Here is a 26,663-nt window from a genome sequence, read left to right as displayed (position 1 = left end):
TTTTATATTTTATATTATTTATATTTTATTGACAGTGAAGGAGTAAATTCTACTCAGTAGACTGAACATTAATAAGCAATACTGATGTGATTTAATTTCTGTGATTTAATCAGTATTTTAGTGATGCTCTAGTTATAGAGGTTGTCAGACTTTTATTGTAAAGTTTAGATAGTAAATACCCGACTTTGTATGCCACGTAGTCTCACTTGCAGCTACTCAACTCTGCTGTCGTCATATGCAAACGAATGAGCCTGGCTTTGTTCCATTAAAGGTTTATTTACAAAAACAGGCAGGTGTGATTTGGCCTGTGGGCTATAGTTTGTTGTCTCCCTGCTTCCGTGTTTGAGTTGAAAATCACCAACGTATATCATCTATCTTCTTTGCTTTTAAGTTCTAACCTCTCCAAAAATAGATTTGCTGTAAGATAATTAGTAAATAACTTTGTTAGGAATTTTTTAAAAGTTGCTTTAAGGATTAGAATGTCTAAGAATTATTCTCCTATTATGTATGACATTTTTTAAAGTTTTCTTTAGGTATTAAAATGAGAGAATATTTAAAGTTACTGTGCAAATTACTTTTTCTTTCAGCACATGATTTTGATCAAAGATCAGCTATCAAAACAACAAAACGAGGGAGATAATACCATCAGTAAACTGAAAAAAGATCTAAATGATGAAAAAACCAGAGTTCATCAGCTTGAAGATGATAAAATGAACATTACTAGAGAGTTAGATGTGCAAAAAGAAAAGTTAATTCAAAGTGAACTGGTACTAAACGATTTACATTTAAGCAAGCAGAAGCTTGAGGATAAAGTAGATGATTTAGTAGACCAGCTAAATAAATCACACACACAAAATCTAAGTATCCAGAAGGAGAACTTTGAACTTCAGGAACATATTAAACGAAAGGAGGAGGAGCTTTCTAGAGTCAGGGATGAGTTAACGCAGTCTCTTAATCAAGACTCTGACAGTAATTTTAAGGACAACTTACTTAAAGAAAGGGAAGCTGAAGTCAGAAACTTAAAGCAAAATCTTTCAGAAATAGAACGCCTCAATGAAAATTTAAAGAAAGTTGCTTTTGATCTCAAAGTGGAAAATGAAAAGTTGAATTTAGCATGTGAAGATGTTAGACATCAGTTGGAAGAGTCTCTTTCAAGTAACAGTCTGATTGCTGTGGAAAAAAGTGCTGTTGTGGAGGCTCTAAAGCTGGAGAAAGAACAGTTAGAAGCAGAATTGTGTCAGGCTAAAAAGAGGTTGGAAGAAGCAAGCAAATATGAGCAAACCATTGAAGAACTGTCCCATGCACGTCATTTGAGCACCTCTGCATTACAGTTAGACCATGAACATTTAATTAAACTCAATCAAGAGAAGGACTTTGAAATAACAGAACTCAAAAAGAATATTGAGCAGATGGCAACTGATCATAAGGAAACTAAGAAAATGTTGTCATCTAGTTTAGAAGAGCAGAAGCAATTGACCCAACTTGTAAATGAGAAAGAAATTTTTATTGAAAAGCTTAAAGAAAGAAGTTCAGAGCTTCAGGAGGAATTAAATAAATATACTCAGGCCCTAAGAAAAAATGAAATTTTAAGGCAAACCATAGAGGAGAAAGACAGAAGCCTTGGCTCCATGAAAGAAGAAAACAGTCATCTGAAAGAGGAGCTGGAACGACTGAGGGAACAGCAGAGCCGAGCGGCACCGGCGGCGGGACCTAAGACCCTTGACAGTATTACAGAGCTAGAATCCGAGGTGAATCAGCTGAATATAATAAAGGATAATCTTGAAGAGGAAATAAAGCATCATCAGAAGATCATTGAAGATCAAAACCAGAGTAAAATACAGCTGCTTCAGTCTTTACAGGAGCAGAAGAAAGAAATGGATGAGTTTAGATACCAGCATGAGCAAATGAACACCACACACACCCAGCTCTTTTTAGAGAAAGATGAGCAAATTAAGAATTTGCAAAAGACCATTGAACAAATCAAAACCCAGTTGCATGAAGAAAGACCGGACGTTCAAACAGAGAATTCTGATATTTTTCAAGAAACGAAAGTTCAAGGCCTTCATATAGAAAATGGAAGTGAGAAGCACGATTTATCTAAAGCTGAAACTGAAAGGTTAGTGAAAGGAATAAAAGAGCGAGAGCTGGAGATTAAACTTCTAAATGAAAAGAATATATCTCTCACTAAACAGATTGATCAGCTGTCCAAAGATGAGGTTGGTAAACTAACTCAGATTATCCAGCAGAAAGATTTGGAGATACAAGCTCTTCATGCTCGGATTTCTTCCACTTCCTACCCCCAGGATGTCGTTTACCTTCAACAGCAGCTGCAGGCCTATGCTATGGAGCGAGAGCAGGTGCTGGCTGTTTTGAGTGAGAAGACGAGGGAGAATAGCCATCTCAAAACAGAATACCACAAGATGATGGATATAGTGGCTGCCAAGGAGGCAGCCCTCAATAAGCTGCAAGATGAAAATAAAAAACTGTTTACAAGATTTGAAAGTAGTGGCCAAGATATGTTTAGAGAAACCATTCAGAATTTATCCCGTATCATTCGAGAAAAGGACATTGAAATCGATGCATTAAGTCAAAAATGTCAGACCTTATTGACAGTTTTACAAGCATCCAACAGTGGAAATGAGGTTGGAGGTGTTAATAGTAATCAGTTTGAGGAGCTCCTACGGGAACGAGATAAGCTAAAACAGCAGGTCAAGAAAATGGAAGAGTGGAAGCAGCAGGTGATGACCACAGTGCAGAACATGCAGCACGAGTCTGCGCAGCTGCAGGAGGAGCTTCACCAGCTGCAGGCCCAGGTGTTGGTGGACAGCAGCAACAGCTCTAAGTTACAAGTGGACTACACGGGCCTGATCCAAAGCTACGAGCAGAACGAAACCAAGCTCAAGAATTTTGGTCAGGAATTAGCACAGGTTCAGCACAGCATAGGGCAGCTTTGCAATACCAAAGATCTTCTTTTAGGAAAACTTGATATTATTTCACCGCAGCTTTCCCCTGAACCATCGACTGCTTCTCAGACAGCAGAGTCTCTTAGAACAGTTAAGTCTGATGTGTCGAGTGAGTCTTCTAAACAAGAAATAGAAGCGCTAAGAAGGTCCCTGGAGGAAAAAGACGCGACGATTAGAACTCTCCAGGAAAATAATCACAGATTGTCTGATTCGATTGCTGCTTCCTCAGAGGTAGAGCGAAAAGAGCACGAACAGACTGATTCAGAAATGAGGCTGCTGAAGGAGAAACAGGAGAGCTTACAAAAGTCACTGAAGGAAAAAGACCTCTTGATCAAAGCCAAAAGTGATCAGTTACTTGCTTTGAATGAAAATCTCACCAACAAAGTGAATGAAAATGAACTTTTGAGGCAAGCAGTAACAAACCTGAAGGAGAGAACATTAATTTTAGAAATGGACATTTGTAAACTAAAGGGGGAAAATGAAAAAATAATAGAAACATCCAGGGGAAAGGAAACAGAGTATCAAGCATTACAGGAGACTAATATGAAGTTTTCTATGATGCTGAGAGAAAAAGAATTTGAGTGCCATTCATTGAAGGAGAAGGCTGTAGCTTTTGAGCAACTACTGAAAGAAAAAGAGCAGGTATGTTCTGGATGGTGTGTTGTGGAAGGAAGTTTGGGGGTGGAGGAGAAATTTTAGTGTGCTGCTTTATCGATGTTATCTTTAAAGGGGAACATGAATTTGTTCATTTAGAAATATGTACTTCAAAGCATTGGAAAGTGAAAGTGAAGTCGCTCAGCCGTGCCCGATCCTTAGCGACCCCATGGACTGCAGCCTACCAGGCTCCTCCATCCATGGGATTTTCCAGGCAAGAGCACTGGAGTGGGTTGCCATTGCCTTGTGCTTCATTCTAAATAAATCTTCCGCAGAGGCATCCGAGGAAAAGTTTTTCCCAAGATTACTAGATAGTTCCAATGATGTGTAGCGCTAGATTAATTTCTTTATGGTCTAAGTAGAAAAAAAGAGTTTAGAAGCAGTTTTTCATTAGAAAATAGAAATATGTTACAAGAGAGAACTTGGACGTTACTGCATTTTAAGCACATTTTAGGCATATTTCAGTAACTACTGGCTTTAGAGCTTCTTGTATATTAAAGGAAGTTACATGAAATACATACTACATCTTTGACAGTGATCTGAAGTAAGAAATAACATTTTACATTGTGACACAGTAAGCTTGTGTGTGTGGAACACTGAAGCAAGTTTCAGGAATCAGAAATTACCCTCATTACATGTGATGCTCTGTTAAAAACAAGTTCTGTATGACCCATTAAATTGACTTTTATGAATTATTCACAGCCTGGTATTTGAAAAGCATTAGCCATGAATAGTACTTTTCACGTAGTGAACTCAGTAATGATTCTAATCCTAGCTGTACCACTGATGTGACTTCGGGTGTGTTTTGACTTTATTGGTTTGTTTATTCAGCCATAAAATGAAAGGTTGTACATCGGTTAAGGTGTCAGTAGTTTTTGATACATTTAAATTTTTACATGGCAGTTGATGTTAGATTTTGATAAGAATGTGTTGAAGACCTAGTACATCTTATGATCAAAGCTATGGGCTCTTTTGGTGTAAGGTCTTTTTACTCTGATTTCTATACTTAGTAGTAGAAATTTGGATAAGAAATGAGGCAGAACGATGGAATATTCAAACAGTGCTTCTTGAGTGTTTACATGCTACCAGGCACAACAAAATAATTTAACATCTTTTGCCAATTAAATTCTCTTTTAAGAATCTCAGATTAAAGCTTGGGAATGCTTTGATGTAGTTTTCACTTAATAAGAAAAGTCTTAACGTCATCTTCCCCTTCTTTGCCATGTAATTAAGTAAGTTCGCTGATGTGATGAGGTGTGTTCCTCCTCAGGAGTAGCTTCTTAGCTTTTATGGTACTGGTCTGTAATCCATATTAAAAAGACTGTCAGAGTGTAGAAGCTTTCTATTGCTCACGAGCCAAATTTGTGTGTAACGATTAAGAGCTTGTAGGAGTATAATAGGGGAATGGAGGTCAGTAGGTATTCATTTTTCATGTGTTTTTCCTATTGTATGATAGTTTTAACATCTCATAATCTATTTTATTGACTTTATAGATCCAAAGTATGCAGATTTAATTACGGTTCACCTATCTTTCAGGAAGCTTTCCTAAGTCAGTTAAGTTGTACTTAAGTATGTATTGTATTGAAGTTAATTAGCATAAACTAATTTCTTATAATACCCTATATAATTGAAGAGTGCCTTTATTATATTTTTAATGTAATAAATAGCATTTTTCTTTAGGGAGAAAGTTGTGTTCTCAACAGGAGATCTTCAGGTCTTTAATTTTCAAGCATTTTTACTTTCTCTATTATGAAAAAGAATTTAACTGAAAAACTATTTGAAAAATACTGGCTGCCTTTTCCATGAGGGGGTGTTGAGATAAAAGGAACAGATGGTTTTATGTTTTGGTTTTGATGATTTGCCTTGAGGGGCGTGTAATTTATTCTTAAAGAAATGGAAAGTTTACATGAAAATGTAAAAATAATACCAATCTATTAATAGATTCAGACAATATGCATATTTCATACAGAGAAAAGAATTGGCTGTAAACAGGCTGACACTTTTTTGTGCTTTTTAGATTCCAGCTATCAGCTTAAATTCACGGCCCTGCTTTTGCAATGAAAGTCTTTAATAGATTGTGCTTGTAAGGAATGCATTCAGGAATAAATTTTCACAGCAGTCTAGCAAGATATCATTCCTGCGTTGCTTTCATTAAACTGTTGCCAAAATGTTCTTTTAAAATAGACTGTGCATGTAAAATGACTTCCCTTTTTCTCCTCTGCCAGCGACTTGGCGCTGTTACTTCCCTAACAACAGTTGTGTATGCTTGATAAATGCTGGCAAGTACGTGTGCGTGTGCACACGTGCGCACTCACACACACTTTTGGGCAATTTGGGGGTTTATGTACACTTTTTGTGTAGGATAAATTTGAGGAGATTGTGTCCTTTGAGTCCTTTTTTAAAGCATTTAAAACCAAACTTTTTCTTTAAGAATAGTTTTAGATTATTAAAAAGTTGGGGAGACAGAGCCTTCCCATATACCTCACACTCAGGTTCCCTTGTTTTTAACATCTTATGTTACTGTGGTACCTTTACTACAAATAATGAACCTATTTAGATAAATTAATACTTTATTTGAAGTTTCTCAGTTTTTTAGCAGATACCCTTTTCTTATTCCAGGGTCCCATCCAGAATACATTGTACTGAGTTATCATGTTTCCATAGGCTCCTTTGGACTGTAATGGTTTCTCAGACTTTCCTTGTTTTTGATGACTTTGACATAGTTAACTGAATTTTTAAATTATTTAATGAAGAAATGTCTTTTTAAAATGTATTTTTCTTTAAAGCTAAAATTATTTCTTTCCAAAAGGGCAAGACTGGGGAGTTAAATCAGCTTTTAAATGCAGTTAAGTCAATGCAGGAAAAGACAGTTATGTTTCAACAGGAGAGAGATCAAGTCATGTTGGCCCTGAAACAGAAACAAATGGAAAACACTGCTGTACAGAATGAGGTATGCTTTCACTGTAAAGAAGCAAGATCTTAAAAACTGCTGAGTAAGAAAACTGTGAAGATTATCAAGTAAACTGAGTTTCTCCATTCGCTGATTTTTATCTCAGTCTTACTCTGATGTGCTTTAGTGGGATTTTGATCTCCCAAAGTGCATTGTTTCAGTTTGCAAGCAAAAACCATGATCTAATCATTATGGCGTATACCTAAAATTAATTATACCTCAAGAAAAGAACAAGATGGCATATCTTGGATATAAAAAAATTTCCTACCTGTAAAGTATTTAAAAAAAAAAAAGATTTACTGAAAAAAGTGGCCTGTCACAAAAAGCTTAGTACTTCGTAGTTTTATTTTTTAGTATAGCCAACATAGGGAATGAGATCTTACAAAATAAACCTTCCATATTCAAGATGATTCCAGGAGAACATTTTTCCTAGCACAAATGTGTCTTGCAATATGAGAAATTAGTATACAATTAATGCATTTCAGTAATGGAGAAAAGATTTAATAAAGTGGCATGTAGGAGGGAAAGGGGAGAGATTTTAATGGAGGAAAGATAAATGAAATGTCCTCTACCTAGGTTCAACATTTACGTGACAAAGAATTACGCTTAAACCAGGAGCTAGAGAGATTGCGTAACCATCTTTTAGAATCAGAAGATTCTTATACCCGTGAAGCTTTGGCTGCAGAAGACAGAGAGGCGAAACTAAGAAAGAAAGTCACAGTGTTAGAGGAAAAGCTAGTTTCATCTTCCAGTGCAATGGAAAATGCAAGGTAACTTTTTCTTTTTCTTTTTTTTTTTCATGTTAACATTAACTGAACACGTCCTGAGTGTCAGACTCAATAAGAGTTTTTCATATGTTACCTCATTTTATTCTTACAGAATTCATTAGCTCCATTTTACAAACTAAAAAAGTAAGGGTAAAGAGATTTAGTAACCTTTCCAATATCAGGAACACAAAGTACATGTGTAGTTCTCTCACTTGGGTTTGTAACGCTTATCCAGATTTGGTATTCAATTAAAGCTTCTCTGAATCTTGTTATCCTAGGTAAGTCCTTCTCATCATTTTAGGAGGTTAGGCCTAAATTCTGACCAATTAATTAGCTTTCCCAACTTTTCCAATAACTAATTTATGTGATTTAATGCCATCCTTCGCCCCAGGCCATGCACTGCAGCTTGCAGGATCTCAGTTCCTGGGATTGAACCTGGCGCGGGAAGTGAAAGTGTAAAATCTTTACCACTAGGGAACTCCGTGATTTAATTTTTAATCAAGTGATCTAAAGTTGGACAAAGTTTGGATGTTAGAATAAAAGATGTAACCTGTGAAGGCCTAGGTCAGTGTGAATTAACTCCAGGCTTACTAGAACTTTTGAGTGACCAGGTCCCTGCTTACATATTTTTCAGTTTTATTTCTCTCAATAAAAGTGTTTTTTTTTCCCCTTTTTACAAAAACATGTTTTCCACTTCAAGAAAATCACATAACCCAAAAGCACGTACAGCCACAGTCTCACTTATCCAGAAACAGTGTTTTTTTGTGCCTTTGAATGCTTCTGTATATGTGTATATATATTGTATGTTATTTTCTTAAAGCAAAATGGTTGAGATCATACTGTTTATACTGTTTTGTAACCTGCTTCTGTCAATTAATAATATGAATATCAGTACACATTAAGCTGTGTGTTTCTGCAATATCATTTATGGCTGCATAGTATACCATTATTGTATTTGTCATAATTTCTTTAAGGCATTCATTTATTATTGATCATTTAGAATGTTTCAACTTCTCAGAATTACTAAGAGTGCTGTTTTGATAACCCAAAATAGGCATTTTTGTGTTGATGATAGATTATTTCTTTAGTGTAAATTTTGAAAAATGGAAATTCTGGTTTGAAGGGCGTTTTTAAAACATTTAAAATATACTGCCAAATAATCTTCCAGAAAAATCATATCTGTATTTCTGTTAGTTGTACGTGCATCTTTTTATCTTTTTACTGTATATGATATGGAGGGAAATACAAGGATATAGTAGATATTATCTCTGTCTGCAGAGACAATATAGGATAATACTTCTGAGGGCAAACTCCTTACCCCTTTTGTTGGATATATTATTGTACCTTCAGACTCAGAAGAACTTGTTTAAGATAAGAATTAAAGCAGTGAGTGAACATTTGTGTATGTTTTTCACATTGGCAGAAAAAAAATCCTCAATCTGTAAAATTGATCATCTTTCAATTTCAGGCCATTATTTTCTCTAATTAAAAGTTGCTAGTTTCTGCCTGTTTTCATTTACCATTCATAATAACTGTCAGAATAGTCTTCCTTAGGTAGGCCTGTGATCCTGTTGCTCCTTTTTCAAAACCACGGTAGTTTCTTCATGATTTGGGCACAGGCTGTCTACCTCCTTAGCCTTATTTCTCACTGTGATCTTCATCCAACCAAACTGTATTACTCACTTCTTCAGATAGAGCTATTTTCCTACTTTTTGTCTGCTACTCTTTCTTTATAAAAAAGAGCGGGCCTGATCCCTAACCGCTTTTTGTTAATCTCACTTGTTCTTCAAATGGCACTTCCTTCATAAAGAATTCTTTGGTTAGGACCCCACTCCTCAAATCGAAAATCAAACCCTAGTGTGATGTTTGAGTCTTTGATAGAGCACTTGTATTTTACTTAGGAGTATCGGTAATTGTTGGCCTGCTTTACGCTTTCTCCCACCCAGTGAAGTGTAAAGTTACTGGGGGGGTAGAAATGATGCCATCTATTTTACACCCTTTTCACAGTGTACATGCTTATACATAGCTTCATAGCTGTCCAGTAAACATTTGGTGTATAAGTAACTCAGATCTATAAAATAAGGTTGTGGTGTTTTGAGCCCTTAACAATAGTAATATCTTGTATTTGTTAACATTTTGAATGATATCACACTTCATTTCATCCTTACTATTGAGTGATTTGCTAACAGACAAAGTTGAATAAAGTCCAGGGACCGAAGAGGGGATGTAAGTCTTCTGGTTATCAGTTTACTGCTCTTTCCACAAGAGGGTGCTGTTGGGTAAAGTTTCTTCAAAGTGAACTGCTCTTAATTGGCTTTATTGGGCTGCTCTGAATAAGAATTTAACTGGCTGGGTATTGAAAACCTAGGAAAGGCTATTACAGTATTTTGTATGTAATAATTATACATTAAAGAAGTAGCTCAGTGACATAAGCCTATAGGTGTTCTGTAAATCTCTCTTGATTATTTGGAACAAGTGTAGGGATTATTTAATATAAACAAAAAGATGATAGTGAAAGTTAATTAACTCATAATTAGGGCAGTTAATCAATGTGATAGCCTTTGGAAATTTGTTAGTTCACTAGGATTGCGAGTGCTAAAAACAAGGGGGTATCATAGAATCCATTGCTTGTTAGGTTGGGAGCTGGACAAAATGACTTCCAAAATCCCTTATAACTTACCGGTATAAGTTTATGATAAGTTACACCTTAAGAGTTTTAGCCCGGAAACAAAAGTTGCAGGCTATTTGTGAATTTTTCTTATGCTGACATTTCTTGATCAGCACAATTCTGTTTAAAATGACTGCTGTTTGTTCAAAGTCACCTTCACAGGAAGAATGACTGGTTTAACAAAAGCAGAGAGAACAAAGATCAGAGGAACTCTTCAAGTTTGTTTGAAATTTAACTTGAATTTAATGCAATGAAATGAAGGGAAGGTCAGATTCATAGAGACAGAAAGTAGATTGGTAGTGCCCGGCGGGGAGGGAAAGTTATTTTTTAATGGGCATGGGGTTTCTGCTTAGGAAGAGGGAAAGCATTCTAAAGATGGTTGGTGGTGATTGTTATACAGCCATGTGAATGTACTTAGGACTACTGAACTGTACACTAATAAGTGATCAAAATAGTAAATGTTATATATATTTTACCACACCAAAAAAACAGAGGGAAGAGGTTTCATCACGTTAAAGTATCTGAATACTTTGAATATAACTTGCACTTAGTGCAATAATATGTAGGGAGGATATTTCATCTTGTTAAAGTGTCCAAACAGATAGAAACAGTTTTACTTTAATTCTTTCTGTTCAAAGCCATCAAGCCAGTCTACAGGTAGAGTCATTGCAGGAACAGTTGAATGTGGTATCCAAGCAAAGGGATGAAACTGTGCTACAGCTTTCCCTGTCTCAGGAACAAGTGAAGCAGTATGCGCTGTCGCTCTCCAACCTCCAGATGGTCCTGGAGCACTTCCAGCAAGGTCAGTTGTATGGCCTTCTTTCAGTGAAGAAAAGTCATTGTACGGTTGACTCTTGAACAATGCATGGATGCTGACCCCCTCCCCCGCAATTGAAAATCCACGTATAACTTGAGCCCCCCCAAACTTAACTCCACTTTTTTTTTTTTTGGCTGCTGGGTGGCATTCAGGGATCTTAGTTCCCCAACCAGGGATTAAACCTGTGCCCCCTGCAGTGGAAGAGTGGGGTCCTAACACTGGACTGCCAGGGAATTACCTAGCCCCCACACTTAACTCCTAATAGCCTGCTGTTGGTCAAAAGCGTTACTGATATCGTAAATAGTCAATTAACACATTTTTATATGTTGTGTATGCTATATGCTCGGAGAAGTCAATGGCACCCCACTCCAGTACTCTTGCCTGGCAAATCCCATGGACGGAGGAGCCTGGTAGACTGCAGTCTGTGGGGTCGCTAGGAGTCAGACATGACTGAGCGACTTCACTTTCACTTTTCACTTTTATGCACTGGAGAAGGAAATGGCAACCCACTCCAGTGTTCTTGCCTGGAGGATCCCAGGGACGGCGGAGCCTGGTGGGCTGCCATCTATGGGGTCGCACAGAGTCGGACACAACTGAAGTGACTTAGCAGCAGCAGCAGCATACTATATACTGTATTCTTACAATAAAGGAAGCTAGAGAAAAGAAAATGTTATCAAAAAAATCATAAGGAAGAGAGAATACATTTACTGTACTGTATTTATTGATACAATAAGTTTATGTTACCTGTTTACAAGATAAATTGTTGGCCTGTTAGTGCCTACATCAGTATTCTCTTGTATGATAAAAACACTGTAGATGTTATATATACTACTAACAGTAGACATCAAAAATGAAATGTGTGAAAAAATTCATATTTATAGGTATAGTGATTCATGATTGATAATGAAGAAGCAGTGTTATTGCTTTATGATAGCCTAGCTTTTACACTAATGAATGGTTATAAAGTTTTTATGGTATACAATAATATGGTCATATTCATAATATAGTTCTGGAAACAGTGTTACATTAAAAAAAACACTTGTGATGATAGCCTAATATGCAGTTTTTCCAGTTACAAAAGAGGGATACCTTATGGTGTTGCGATTCTTTGGAAGCAAAGTTATAGAACACTAAGAACACTAACACATTAGATTTATATTGACTATCACTCACCTTCTGCCTATGTTATGATAGACTGTTGTTCAGTTGCTAAGTCATGTCTGACTCTTTGTGACCCCATAGACTGCAGCACACGAGGCTTCCCTGTCCTTTACTATGTCCTGGAGTTGATTCAAATTCATGTCCATTGAGTTGGTGATGCCATCCAACCATCTCATCCTCTGTCACCCCCTTCCCCTACCTTCAGTCTTTCCCAGCCTCAGGGTCTTTTCCAGTGAGTCAGCTATTTGCATCAATGGCCAAAATATTGGAGCTTCAGCTTCAGCATCAGTCCGTCCAATGAATATTCAGGGTTCATTTCTTTTAGGATTGACTGCTTTGATTTCCTTGCTGTCCAAGGGACTCTCAGGAGTCTTCTCCAGCACCACAGTTCTAAAGCATCAATTCTTTAGCGTTCAACCTTCTTTATGGTCCTGCTCGCACATCCGTACGTGACTACTGGAAAAACCGTAACTTTGACTGTACGGTCCTTTGTCAGTTGGAGGTTGAATCCACTTTGAAGAGTTAATCATCAATAATTACTGTCCTTTGAAATATTGGTTAATTTGTTCTTAGCTGTTCATCTATACTTTAACTGCATTTTCTCATTTGGGTGGAAAGTACCTTTCTAGACACATAGTAGTAATAGGACCTGGTACTGTGAATGGTATCCTGATAACCAAATACACTTTTTCACATCTACTTCCCATCCTTAGATTTACCCCCTTGAGATCATTCACCCATCCATTTGTTAGTTCATACATTCAGTAATTACTGAGAATGAATGAACTGCTAGTAGGGAGGAGGTGGTTAGAGGATGTGATGCTACTGAAGTAACGAAAGTCATAGTTTTATGACTGAGCAAACCTTTACATTTGAACATATGTACATATCAGGGTTACTCCTGTGGTTGAAATTTTGAATTTTAAATGTAAGAATTAAATGTAAGAGTTTTGAATTTTAAATGTACAAGATAGTGTGATAGTGGCTGAGGCCATAGAGAAAGTTTGCTAAAGAGGAAATACTGATACTTGAATAGAGTTCTGAAGGGAAGGGAAGTTTGCAAGATCTGGAGAAAGATTTAAGCAGAGGAAACTGATCTCGTTAGACAGAGGATGAAATCATCCAGTGATGCTGGATGGCATCACTGACTTGATGGATGTGAGTCTGAGTGAACTCCTGGAGTTGGTGATGGACAGGGAGGCCTGGCATGCTGCAATTCATGGGGTCACAAAGAGTCGGACACAACTGAGCAACTGAACTGAACTGAACATCACTACTAAGGCATATATAATTTTCTTGTTGAGACATTTGCGCTATTAATGTTTTTGTTGTATTATTGAAGTTTCAAGTGGTTTAAAATTATAATTTTATCACACAATTATAAAATGCTAATGTAACTTTTTTCTCCTCCTTAGAGGAAAAAGCTATGTATTCTGCTGAGCTAGAAAAGCACAAACAGCTTGTTGCTGAATGGAAGAGAAAGGCAGAAAATCTGGAAGGAAAACTTGTGTCATTACAGGTCGGTTGGAATAATTTACTCTTGTGAATTTTATTATTCACAAAATAATTACTTGTACAGTTTTTCTCTTGGAAATAATCTGAACAATTAATTTAGTTAGTGTTGCTGGGACATAGCAGTGAGAATTTCCCTCGTGTGACTTATAGTTTAGAATAGACATAGCAAATATGAGACTTCCATTTTTAGCACAGGTGGGCGTCTTAGAGATCATTTAAAAAAATAATGTATAATTTTGACTTTATAATTTTCCCTTTTCAACAAAAGATATTGGGTACTTTATTTCACATGGATTAAAATAATGTATATTATCCCATTAGATTTTTTTCTTTTGCAGACTAATTCTTTAAAATATTTTTCTCTTTATTATTATTGCTATACATAAAAAATTATATATAAGAAGTAAAATGAACCCTTATATTGAAAAGATATTTCCTTTAATGGTTTGAAATTTTCACTAAATGTTGAGTGACTGCAAAACAGTCTTTACTCATCACTTTTTTCAACTTGAGTTTTATTACCCAAATGCCGTGTTATCTTCCAGAAGGTGATCAGCATAGAGAGTTGCAAATTCATCTGAAATTTTCACATAGATAGTGTTGTAGTCTAGGTTTTCTTACTACAAACGTACTCATATAATATCCAGCATCTCATCTTCATTAAAATGTTCTAGTGTTAGGGCTTTTCTGGTGGCTCAGATGGTAGAGAATCTGCCTGCAGTGCAGGAGACCTGGGTTCCTTCCCTGGGTTGGGAAGATCCCCTGATGAAGGAGGAAAATGCCTACTCCAGTGTTCTTGCTTGGAAAATCCCATGGACAGAGGACCCTGGTGGGCTACAATCCATAGCGTTGCAAAGAGTGGGACATGACTGTAGTGACTTAGCCCACACACTAGGTTTTTTTTTTATACTTACTCTAGCATCTTATTTTCATTAAAATGGTGTTCTAGTATTAAATAACTTCTATTTGAGTCATGTTTTATGATCATGTCTTTGAGATTGGGGATAACATTAATTTAGAGGACTGTGCAAAACAATATTTAGATAATATAGGAATAGCAATACAGCGAATACTCACATACTCACCATCTTGAACAAGAAATAGAATGTCACCCACTGAAGTTCTGTAAGCATCCCTCCACATCTCCTCTCCTTAGCACCTTTTATGCTTTTTATCCCCTTGTTTTCCTTTATCGTTTTATTGAATATATCTGTCTTTTTATAATACATTGTTTGGATATATTATAAAATATTTTTAAACTGTATAAATGGAATTCTAAACCATATATAAATTGAATTCTTCTGAGACTTTTTTTTTGCTTAGTGTTATTTTCATAAATTTCAGTCATATTTTTAGAAGGTTCATTATTTTCACTGCTGTATTCATTGCGTGAATATATAATTTATTTACCTATTTTATTGATAAAGGACATTTACATTATCTGCTATACAAACAATGTGGTTATGAATTTCCTTGTTTATATCTCAACTCATTGGATAAGACCCTGATGCTGGGAAAGATTGAGGGCAGGAAGAGAAGGGACGACAGAGGATGAGATGGTTGGATGATGTCACTGACTCAGTGGACGTGAGCTTGAGCAAATCCAGGAGATAGTGAAGGGCAGGAAAGCGTGGCATGCTGCAGTTCATGGGGTCACAAAGAGTTGGACACACACATGCAAAAAAAATGAAAAGAGTCGAACACAACTTAGTGACTGAACAGCAATATTGTCTGGTGCACATATATAAGAGTTTCAGCTGTGTATCTTGATTGGAACTGCTGGGTCATGGGATATATATGGGCAATTTCAACTTTACTAGGTTTGGTGGCAGTTGTTTTCTAAAGCATTTGTGGTGATTTTCTCCTGCCAGTAGTACTGTGTGTTCTTGTTCTATTAATACATCTCTGGCAACACTACCATTACCAGAATTTTTAAAGTTTTCGCCAGCGTGGTTGGTTGTTGTTTGCTAAGTCGTATCTGACTCTTGGTGACCCCACGGACTGCAGCTTTCCAGGCTTCCCTGTCCTTCACTGTCTCCTGGACTTGCTCAAACTCATGTCCGTTGAGTTGGTGATATCATCTAACCATCTCATCCTCCTGCCCTCAATCTTTCCCAGCTTCTTCCTTAGAGAAGGGAATGGCAAACTACTCCAGTATTCTTGCCTGGAGAACCCCATGAGCAGTATGAAAAAGCAGTGTGGTTGTTGAGAAGGGCTGTCTATCTTAGGGTTTTAATTTGCATTTCTAGTAGTGAGGTCTAGCATCTTTTAAAATGTTTATTTACCATCGGTGTTTATTTACCATCGGTGTTTACTTTCTGATCAGCTCATTAACACATTAAAAATTTATTTCATCTGATGCTTTTAATTGTTTTCAGTGGGTCCAAAACATCTAGTCTGCTACTGTTATAAGTCCAGATCTTCTTTTTAAACTGACTTTACTTTTAAAAATTTAAAATGTAATATATATTTAGAAAAACAACAAATCAGAAGAAACCGAGAGGGAATTGGTAAAGATAAAATTTGAAATTAATGAAATAAAAGCCCCCCAAAATGGTAAAATGAGTAGTGGACTCTAAACATTAATTTTCAAAAAACTTTCAGTATAGTTTTAGGCTGTAATAATTTCTTAAAAAATTATATTTTCTTAACTATAAATGCTGTGAGGTTAACAAATTCATTTGAAAGTTTAAATTTATGCTAAATTTAATCTTGTAGATTTCAAATGTTAGGTTTTTTAATTTAAAATTTTTTGTTTCAGCCTCTCTGTGTATCAGTCAAGGTTCAGCCTGAGAAGCAGAACCAGGAGGATGTGTATGTGTGTACACATATGCACACATACATACATGCATATACATACACATATACATTGATGTATATACTATATACGGATTAACACGTATAAGATTCATTACATGAAATTGGTGATATGATTGTGGGGTCTGGCTAAATAAGTTGGAAATTCGCAGGTTTGATAGTATGGAAAGATCACATCATAGGGAGGCTGGAACTCACAGGTATGGGCCAAAGCTGTTGTCCCCAGGTGGTCAAGAATGTAAATCACAAACAGGATGAACTGAAGTGGGCATGGGCTGAAGCTGCTGTCTGCAGATAGAATTTGCTTCTCTTTTTATAGAGAAAACCCAGTTCTAGTTTCAAGACATTTCAACTGGTTCAGTCAGGCCCACCCTGATTATTCACGATAATATGCCTTTCTTAAATTCAGCTGATTAGGAGCATTTATTACTTTTATGGAATATCTTCATAGCAACATCTACATTACATTTGGATAACTGGGGACTAGCCTATCCAAGATGATACCACAAGCGAAAAAGCTATCACACCCTGATTCAAGATGATGAAACTGTGATCTCACATTTTTGTGGTTGAATCCTTTAGAATAACCAAGAAAATTGTGTAAAAGAACAATAGGGAGGAGGGACTTCCCTACTAAATGTCAAAATAGAGCCATAAATCAATACCATATTGACTAGATTAGTAGAACAGAAGGAGAATCCAGAAATGGAGCCCAAGTTACATTTGAGAATTTAAAACTAAATCCTAAACTACTTTTAATTTAATGGGGAAAAGAGTAGATTAACTAATAAACAGTGTTGGCACAACTGGCTATTTGTACTGAAGAAAATAAAATTGGACCCTATCTTACACTATATACAAAAGTAAATTCCAATTGCATTCAAGCAGGGATTTCTTAACTGTGAGGGGTGCTGAAGTCTGGAGCTGTCCTTGGCTGTTACAGTGACTGGGTGGATCCTCCGGCAAGTGGGTAGGGGCCAGGAATATCAAAAGCACTTCCACTGAGAAATACTATTTTAAAAAGGTTGCTGTTCAGTCGCAAATTTGTGTCTGACTGTTTGCCACCCCATGGACAGGCAGCACACCAGGCTTCCCTGTCCTTCACTATCTCCCAGTTTGCTCACACTCATGTCCATTGAGTTAGCAATGCCATCCAACCATCTCATCCTCTGTCATTTATATCTTTAACTTTTATATTTTAAAAATATAAATGTTAAAAAAGAAGAATATTTTGCAAGAAAAACTAGAAGACCGCATGTGTAGTCCAGAGGCAGGGAGGAGCCTAAACTCAACTAAAACTCAAGAAGCAAAGTAGGACACGTTTGACCATGTTTGTAACGCTGATGACCGAGTGTTCATATCTGCTATACAAGGTGCTCCTACAAACTAGCTTATAAGAGAAGGACTTCTCAATGGAAAAATGGGCAAGGTGTGTGAGGACTTTTGCATGAGGGTAGTTCCAGCTGTCTATAAGCATGAAAAAATGCTCAAATCCACTGGTTTGTAGTTAGAGAAATAAAAAAGTAATAAAGAAACATTACTTTTATACCCATCAGACTTGCAAAATTAAAAACATTTGTTGCTATATTTCTTGACTTTTTAACCTTTTTCATAGTTTTTTTCTCTTATTATTGTCACCTTAAAAATTTTTGTCACCAAGTCTTTTAATAGCATTCTCTCTCCTTTATATATATATAATTCCTCTGAAAGAGACATTATGATGTTGTGAAATGTAGGTTTTATCTTTCATACTTAGCAATATCAAATGAACTTGCCCAAGGTCAGAGAAATACAACTTCATCAGCTGAAAGGGATTGATTGACTTTAAGCTGTCTTCCAGCTCTATAGTTTGTGAAGTAGTTTTTGCATGCTGCTTTTTAATGAACTTTTCTTCCTCAGGAACGTTTGGATGAAGCAAATGCTGCATTAGATTCAGCATCAAGACTTACAGAACAGTTAGATTTAAAGGAAGAACAAATTGAAGAACTTAAGAAACAAAGTAGGTTTTTTCCTTGTTCTTTTTTCCTACAATACCAGTGTTGAATCAGGTGTGGTTTCCTGCCACGCATTGGTACAGTCGAGTGAGAACAACTTCTGTTAGAATGTGACTTCCATTCCTGTCCCCCATGACCAGTTTACTTTGATTTGAATATGGCTCCTAGTGAAACCAGAGTCGTAAGTTGGCCCTGGCTATCTACTAGTTAGTTCTTCTGAATATTGAGGCTGTTCATTTGTGCTTTCTGCCACCTTGTTGACCATCCAAGGGATAGATTTGACTGAGTCAGCTTGTCACAGTGTGACGTTTCCCTGTTCAGTCCATGTTCATCCTGCCTAAAGCTGTCTGATATGTTAAAGGAGGCAGTGTTCTTAAGTAAAAGAGTAACTTTTTGTGGAATGAATGTCTGCCTATAACTAGCGTGTTATGATTATAGATGATGCTTTACATGTAGGCACTCATGTATTTTTTGATGCTTGTAAATTATCTCATAGGCCCTGTCGATTTCCTAGGGTGAGTCCTGTGTTTAGGATTATCAGTTGGGCCTCAGATAACCAGGTGATTGATAGTGCTTTGTTAACTCTAACTGCTGACAGAGATGGCATGTCCTCATTTAATCTCTGATCTAATGGTCCCCAGGAAGTTGAAGCTACTCTATGGCTGCATTTAGTAGGTAATGATTAAAGATTATCAGAAGGGTGATGAGAACCTAGAAATGTATCAGCTTTAGGGGATGGGTTAGGAGCAGTAGTACCAAGGCATGTAATTAAGATTAAGAAGCACCTCTTAACATGAGATAGAAATAGGCAAAATAGGAGATGGCACAGCAGAAACACTGTCAGACAACAGAAAATGGTGACTTGGACATTAAGGAGGCAAGCAGACAAATCACTGAACTGTGGATACCAAAGGACAGGCCAGATAGGTTGGCCAAAAACAGGCAGGAGACAGGAGATGAGAGATGGTTAGAAGTAAAAAAAAATACTAAGATGGAGAATGTGAAGTCATATCCTTAAGGTCACTAATCTGAGGCAGATGAGTACCCAACTAAAAGTCCTCTGTTTACTTTGTAAGATTTGGCTAGCCATGGAACTCTCAATGTAATTGAGGGGCTGGAAACGGATAAGGAAACAGTTATATATTGGGTCTACATGGGCATTTTATGTAAATGTACTGTATTCTTTAGTCTTCTCATATTTTATTTACCCTTCACAAGAAAATAAAGTAGGCGGTATTAGTTACAGTTTATAAGTTAAAGACACTGAGATTTAAACTCTGATCTTTTATCCTTGACCAAAGTTCATGATCTTTCCATGTTGCTCTATTTCTTGTCAGGAAAACAGTTGTTTATAGGCTAGCTTGTATTTTGTTCTATATATATCTCCTTTGAAGACAGGATAGTATCTTCTGAGTTGTACCCTAAATATTGAAATGGTTGCCCTTACCCAGAGGCAGTGTTTATTTGGAAAACAGTCTAGTTAGGTTGAAGGCCAGTGTAACTACAGCTTTACCTGGAAGACATATGGCAACCTGGAGGAGACACTGAGCAGTCAAGGGATTAGCCAAAGAATTGGTATCTTCAGGTAGGGCTAGACTAATATAGGTAAAAAGGCAGTATTCTGAACCAACTTCTTGGTCAGTGACAACTCACTTGTATGTCATGCTACTGGAATATTTAAGTTCACCTCCCCTTTTAGACAACTATGCGTGTTTTTCCCAGTAGATGATAAGATAAAAAAATAAACACTGTGACTTATTGTAGTTACTAAATATTTTCACAGTCCCTACACTACTTAGTAATTTGTTCAGGCACCCATTTAAATCCTCAGTAGTAGAATATTTTTAGATTTTGATTGTAAGTGACAAGGCTTAGGTGGCCTAGGTCCCTATTCATGTAAAAAGTTACAAGTAATATTCACTGTAAATATATAGAACTCTGGACTCATTTTGTGAAGTTAATATTAACCACAGAAAAAGCTCTAATTATGCTTATACAACTGGTATTTGAAAGGAAGGCAAGAGGCCAATGTTGCACAGACAGGCAGGGGAGGGGGTGGTTAAAGGGACGGTTAGTTCTGTTATGTCTTTAAGTCATTCTTGTCATTTAAGCTCTTCTTAACAGTCTGTTTTCTTTTATTACCTAAGTGCTTAATATTACTTTCAGATGTCTAAACACAAATGTGATTTTATTTTCTCAAAGCTGCATTTTTGATTTGATAATATAAATAAAACTTTGATTGGCTTGGTTGTTGCAAAAGAATCATTGTATATTTTCTTTCATAGATCATTAAGTACTTTAAATGTTGATTGATGTTGTAATACTGTACGTTATTTTTAACGCAAAACTTGGCCAGACAGCAAAAATATTTGCCAGGAGAAACAGTTTTGAAAAAGACAGATTGGCTTTTGTTGCAAGAAAGTACATAGAGACTTGAATCGTAGAGGCAAAGTATTGTTTTACTTCTAAGCATCTGTGGACTGTCGATGATTAGTTGATATGCGGTTTCAACATTTAAACAATGTTAGGAAACTCATTTTAAAAAGCAGTATTTTATTTGAAATGTTTATGTCATTGCTACCAGAGATGAGATGATTCAGTCTGGTCAAACGTATGAAAAGGGAGCTATTGCTTATAACACCAGTATTAAAACAGTAGACTGTTGTTGATTTCAGTCATTCTTAGAGTAGATAATTGTTAGTGCTGTGTATGTGCAATTGTGGTTATGAGTCCCGAGTATTTACAGGCTTTGTGTGAAAAGTATGAAGATGCCTTAATCAGGTGTGAAATACTTAATGTGAACCAACTACTTGGCTTCATGTTAGATGCTGTGTGAGATACTAGCTAGGAGCGCCCCCCGCCCCCGCCCTTTTCTCTTTTTTATAGGAACTTAGTTAAGGAAGTAACACCTGGCCTAGATACACACCATAGGTTCATAGTTTAAGACAGTGGTGCTCAGCTCTGGTCAGAGAGTGCACATTTAGTTCTCTAGGAATCCCATTAAGGGTTAGGGACATTCCATGGAGAAAAGAAACCTGAGTAGGCAGAGCTCTAAACTAGTAGTAAGATTTTACTCCCAAAATATAAGTTCTTTGTCTTCTCCCCCTCACCCCCCAGCCCCACACACTATGGGAAAGTAACAAAGAAAAACCCTCAGATCCTGTAGGTGCTATAATTTAATAGGTGATGTTGGCTGGTAGAAGAATTGCTCCTTTCTTTCCTTTTAGAAATTATTCTTTCAGCATTTTTTCTGTAAGTGTTCTTTTTCAGTGTAGGTCCAAAGACTTATTTCACATGTCATCCTAGATTTTTTTTATTTTTTTCAAACTTAAGGCATTAGTCCTCTGTGAAGTAGGTAGGACAGTGTCTTTCATGGACTATTCTGAGTTGATCAGAGTTCAGAATTTCTATGGGATTGTCATTCATGGGAGAATGTACACCTATGGAAATCTAGACTACAGCTGAACCACTGAAAGATGTGTTATACTGCTATGTTCATGGACAAATTTAACGTTTTTTTCCTTTTGCTTATTCTCTGTCGTCATCCTGGAGATAAATTCCTGCTTAAAGTGAAAATGGTTGGATAAAATGGAAAGAGGAAGCACAAAAGAATTACTGTTTTGATAACTATTATTCAAAAGGCTGGTAAATTTTATGGTACACCAAGAAAAATAAGTTTTCATAAGCAATGCAAGTTTAGATTCCAGCGCCAGGGAAGTCTTTCAGTCTGTGTGCCAGTTTTATAGCCATATCTTAAAGGGCCCCATCACTGATTTTTTTTTTTTAAGGTTTTGTTACTGCTTTTTAAAAAAGTCTTCAATGAGTTGAGAATGGAAAATTTCCTTAGAGTGTTTTTTTAAAGAAAATCTAGAAGAATGTATAAAATGAGCCCCAGTAAACCAACTGTAATATGAAGCATACAAACATTTTAAAACTACAAATATAAAACGTTTAAACTGTTTTTCATGGAGCCACCTTTATGGTGCTGGAAGGTGGATTTTTTATTTTAAATAAAGACATTCCGTTTTCCAGGACATGATTTATACAAGAAAACATATAATGTCCTGTTGAACATAGGCCAGATACATTCCCAGACGCTTTGTTACCCAAACCTTTTGAGGGATTTCTTTATAGATGTTTTTGGCAGAAGTTGTGATTTTAGAGGAAACATATAAGAAATACCAGATGCAGTTTTCTGAGTTGCCATAAATAGTTAAAAAATTGTGATGATATAAACATCTGGGTGTACTAGAAAATGCCAGAATTTTTAATTAAGAAAAAAGCTTATGTCAGTTCAGTAAATAATCAGGCCCTTTTCAACATAATGGTTTTATTTCTTTTTAATTTTTTAATGGTTATATTTTTTAAATGTATGTTTTATTAGTTCTAAGTATAAAGGGAAAAGCAAATTATGTAACTTTGAGAATTTTTGACTTAATGTGTTTTGTGTCTTTTTCTTCACATAGATGAGTAATTCATAAGATAAATCATTTATTCTTTTTGTCCTATGTTACATTCTCAGATAGTCTCCCTTCCTAGAGAAAAAGCAGTCATTCGTTCATTTGTCAGAGTCATGGTTTTCTGCTGTGTACCAAGCACTGAAATAAGTGCTCAAGATACAAAGACGGGGGACAAGAGTTCCACCTTCAGGAGGATTGTCACATACTTGCAACAGGCTATTGAAAAAGGAAGACAGTCTATTCTGCCTCATGATGGTACTGTGGAAGGGTAGAAAAGGCTAGTGAAAGGTATACTTGCCCTCTCTTGAACGGCAAATACGTCCAGTGAAGCAGGCAGAGAGCTGGGAAGGAACATTCTAGACAGAGGGGGGAATTCATATGAAACAGCATCAGATCTGGAAGCTGGCTGAGGATCTAGTGGACTCATTGTGTGTGTGCTGCGCTGGTGTGGAGTGTGGAGAAGGCGGAGGTGGGAGTAAGCTGTTGGATCATGAACACAAGTTTTAAACTGGGGCTAAATTATACTATAATTGAATATAGTATAGCAAATAGGACTAAGCAGAGACAGGGGAATTGGAGAGCTTCTTATAGGGGGCAACAGATTCTCTTCATCCAGCCGCTCCCATGCAGGAGAGTGGGTCCAGGGTTGCTAAATCTTCAGATCTTTCGGAAGACACCAGAAATGTAGACTTTGATGTGACATGTAATTTAAGTTAAAAAAGAAAAACCCTGTGGGCTGAGCAAACATTTCTTTGTATCAGATTTAGTCCATGCTGATTTCCAACAGCTTTCAGAAATGGGTCACAGTTTAGTCTATAGCTTAGAAAGCCATTTGTCATTAATATAAATCAGTACATATTAATATACAGTGATGATGATATTCAGTAAGTGGCAAAATTATAATTATGACTTTACTGGTTATTGACCCAATTGAGGCCCTTTCTTTTGCAATATGACAGGTCTGTGTCATATTTAAAATTTTTAATTTTTAAATTTAAAAATTAAATCTATAACTTGATTCACAATATTCAGTCTTTTTAAAAAATTGTTAGTTTGTTTTGCTATGGAAGAATGCAGTACAAATTATCTGAATTTTAATTTAAATGGTTGAGAGGGAAAATAAATTTGATCTGGTTATATTAAAAATATTTACATAAAGTCTCTTTCTTGTACATAGTAATGCTAACTTAACTCTACAAATAATCCAGTAGACTTCAACATTGATAATTGAGCTTAATCAGAGTCCAGTCTATTAAAACTCAAGTTAATGAGGATATACTGTATTCATAAAATTTTTTTGTGAGTTCTTTGCTAGGAAATGGAGTTTCAAAAATTACTTTCCATTCTGCAACTAATAATTATGGAACAAGAAAGCATTCACCATATACTCTAGACCTTAAAATTCTGTTGAAATGGTTGAAAAGAATTGAGTTATAAGGCAAAACAATTGGTAATATGTCTTCAAATGTAAAGAAATACAAGGTGCCTTTATAGTTAAAAAATATAATTTGCTGTTATAGTGAAAGTGATCTTGTCTAAGTTGACATTCTGTTAATAAGACCATCAAATTTTTAGCTTTTGCTTTGATTATATTTAATTGACCAAAGAGGCTAAATCTCCTTATATTAGATTTAATGTATCAGATTTAAATTTATTTTTTAGGCAGCCAGTGCAAGTAAGACACCAGACCCAGCTTATTTACTGACATATCTGTGTGCTGTGCTTAGTTGCTCAGTCATGTCTGACTCTTTGCAACCCCATGGACTGTAGCCCCCAAGCTCCTCTGTCCATGGGGATTCTCCAGGCAAGAGTACCGAAGTGGGTTTCCATGCCCTCCTCCAGGGGATCTTCCCAACCCAGGGATCAAACCCAGGTCTCCCACATTGCAGGCGGATTCTTTACCATCTGAGCCACCAGGGAAGCCCCAGAATACTGGACTGGGTGGTCTATTCCTTCACCAGGGGATCTTCCTGACCCAAGGAATCAAACCAGGGTCTCCTGCATTGCAGGCGGGTTCTATACCAGCTGAGCTTCCAGAGAAGCCCCAAATAACTAAATACTTGTAAGTATGAGCTCCGTACATATTATACATGAATCTTGCTGGAGTGTTAGTCAGAGGTTAGCTTTCTGACGCCCCTTTGTTTCAGTTTTTGAGATTCTGTTTCCCATTTTAAGTTGAATTTGTCAGGGATAAAAAATGCTAGTGAAATTGTGTAGTGGGCCCATGTGCTACTTGTGAGCTTAACTCCTCCAGTAGTCACCCCAGAGTTGTTTCAGCCCGTCTTAAGAGTCTTCGATTCTGCCTTTGGCAATCAAAGACTACTGTGGCTGCTCAGGTCGCTGAATGGCCAGCCCTTACGTGCAACCCCCAGAGAAGCAAGTATTTTAATTAATGAGTGGGTTTCCCATGGGACCACTGCACCATATGAGGACGAGGCCTCCACCACGCCCGTACATTTGTCTCCTGAGAGAACCGTAACCGGCAAGGAGCAGTCTTGTTCCTTTTTTTCTGGAGCAAAGCTCTCTTGTATGTTCTCCTCCCTTCTATCCCAGCAAATCTATATCGATAGACATACCTGTAATAACATCATATTTCTAATGTTCTTTTCTTCCTTGTGTCGACTTCTTTGCCTTAGTTTGTAAAGATGACCAGGCGAAATGGAGGAAAAGTTATCAATGTTAACCAAAGTGATACATGTTATTGATAAAAGTTAGGCAGAGTTGAAAGATGGTATTTTAAGAAATCGTATGAATGAGTTCTAGTACTTTATACAGCACTTTACTATTTAGAAAAGTCATATTTAATCACTCAGTAGGTTCTCTCAAAATTTCTTGAGATAAGCAAGCTCATTTTACAAAATAGATAGTGAAGTCTGGCACTGGTGACAGGACCGTGATTCATATTTCAGGTCTTGTGACAGGAGCGCGGTTTCATGCAGGTCTTCTGACTCTCAAGTCCTGCTCCAGCCACCTTTCTTTTCTCAGTGAGTGTATATTAGTCGTGCAGTTGTGTCTGTCTCTTTGTGACCTCATGGACTGTAGGGTGCCAGGCTCCTCCATCCATGGAATTCTCCAGGCAAGAATACTAAGAGTTGGTTGCCATTCCCTTCTCCAGGGGATCTTCCCAACCCAGGAATCGAACCCAGGTCTTGCACATTGCAGGCAGATTCTTTACTGTATTAACCATTGGGGAAACCCTTTCTTGGTCAGGTGGCTGTTAAATAAACCTGAGTCTTGTCCAAGGGAGCTTAGTCATAAAATAGCCAGTGACTTTGTAAGGAGTGTGACCTAATTTTACAATGCTTTCTAAAGACAGTATTGTAGTACAGTGTTGCTAACTGCAAATAAAATGGAAAATTGTGATGTACTGATTTGTTGTAGTCACTCGCGTTTTATGTTTACTTTTGATTTTAAATCAGGTGATGAAGACCCTGGCACCATCTCTCAGTATTACAGAGAAGAGGCTCTGATATGGTTTTAGGATGTCAGATATTCAGAGTAACTTTCAACCTAAACCAGACGAATCCCAGTTACTTTGTTGCTCGACTTTAACGTGTACCCTGTCCCTGCCCTTTTTTCGCCTTCTAATTTCCAAAGGATTATTTTGGCATGTTTTTAGGTTATTTCACAGGGATATTGTATTTGGCTATATACTCACTTCTGAATAACTGTATTTTGCCTGCCCATATAAATACAATTCTGATTTCAAATTGTGGTTTGAATTAGTATGCAGTTTTTGTGGAGAAGTATTGAGAATCTGTTGGGAGGAGAATAGGTATGCCTGGAGAAAAGAGCAAATCTGTAGGGACCTTTGAAGTCAGTATTTGACTTTCTTTTCTAAGTCTTTCCTAGTTAATACCACCATTCCAACCCTTCCCCCCAAAGTCCCAGGTTGTT

At 36.8% G+C, this 26,663-nt stretch overlaps 1 protein-coding gene across 2 annotated transcripts in view; it reads left to right on the top strand.

Annotated features, from left to right (window-relative positions):
* TRIP11 (thyroid hormone receptor interactor 11) overlaps window positions 1-26,663 on the top strand; it is a 68,627-nt gene that overhangs the window by 29,394 nt on the left and 12,570 nt on the right. For both annotated transcript variants that reach the window (XM_005695321.3, XM_005695322.3), the window contains exons 11-16: window positions 588-3,605; window positions 6,427-6,567; window positions 7,144-7,337; window positions 10,641-10,804; window positions 13,396-13,499; window positions 18,212-18,311. In XM_005695321.3, the coding sequence (XP_005695378.2) occupies window positions 588-3,605; window positions 6,427-6,567; window positions 7,144-7,337; window positions 10,641-10,804; window positions 13,396-13,499; window positions 18,212-18,311 (3,721 nt within the window). The remainder of the gene's footprint in view (window positions 1-587; window positions 3,606-6,426; window positions 6,568-7,143; window positions 7,338-10,640; window positions 10,805-13,395; window positions 13,500-18,211; window positions 18,312-26,663) is intronic.

The sequence above is a fragment of the Capra hircus genome, chromosome 21 (genome assembly GCF_001704415.2).
Source record: "Capra hircus breed San Clemente chromosome 21, ASM170441v1, whole genome shotgun sequence".
NCBI classification, from domain to species: Eukaryota; Metazoa; Chordata; class Mammalia; order Artiodactyla; family Bovidae; genus Capra; species Capra hircus.
The sequence above is the reverse complement of the archived record's forward strand: the minus strand, read 5'-3'. Positions and strand labels throughout refer to the sequence as shown.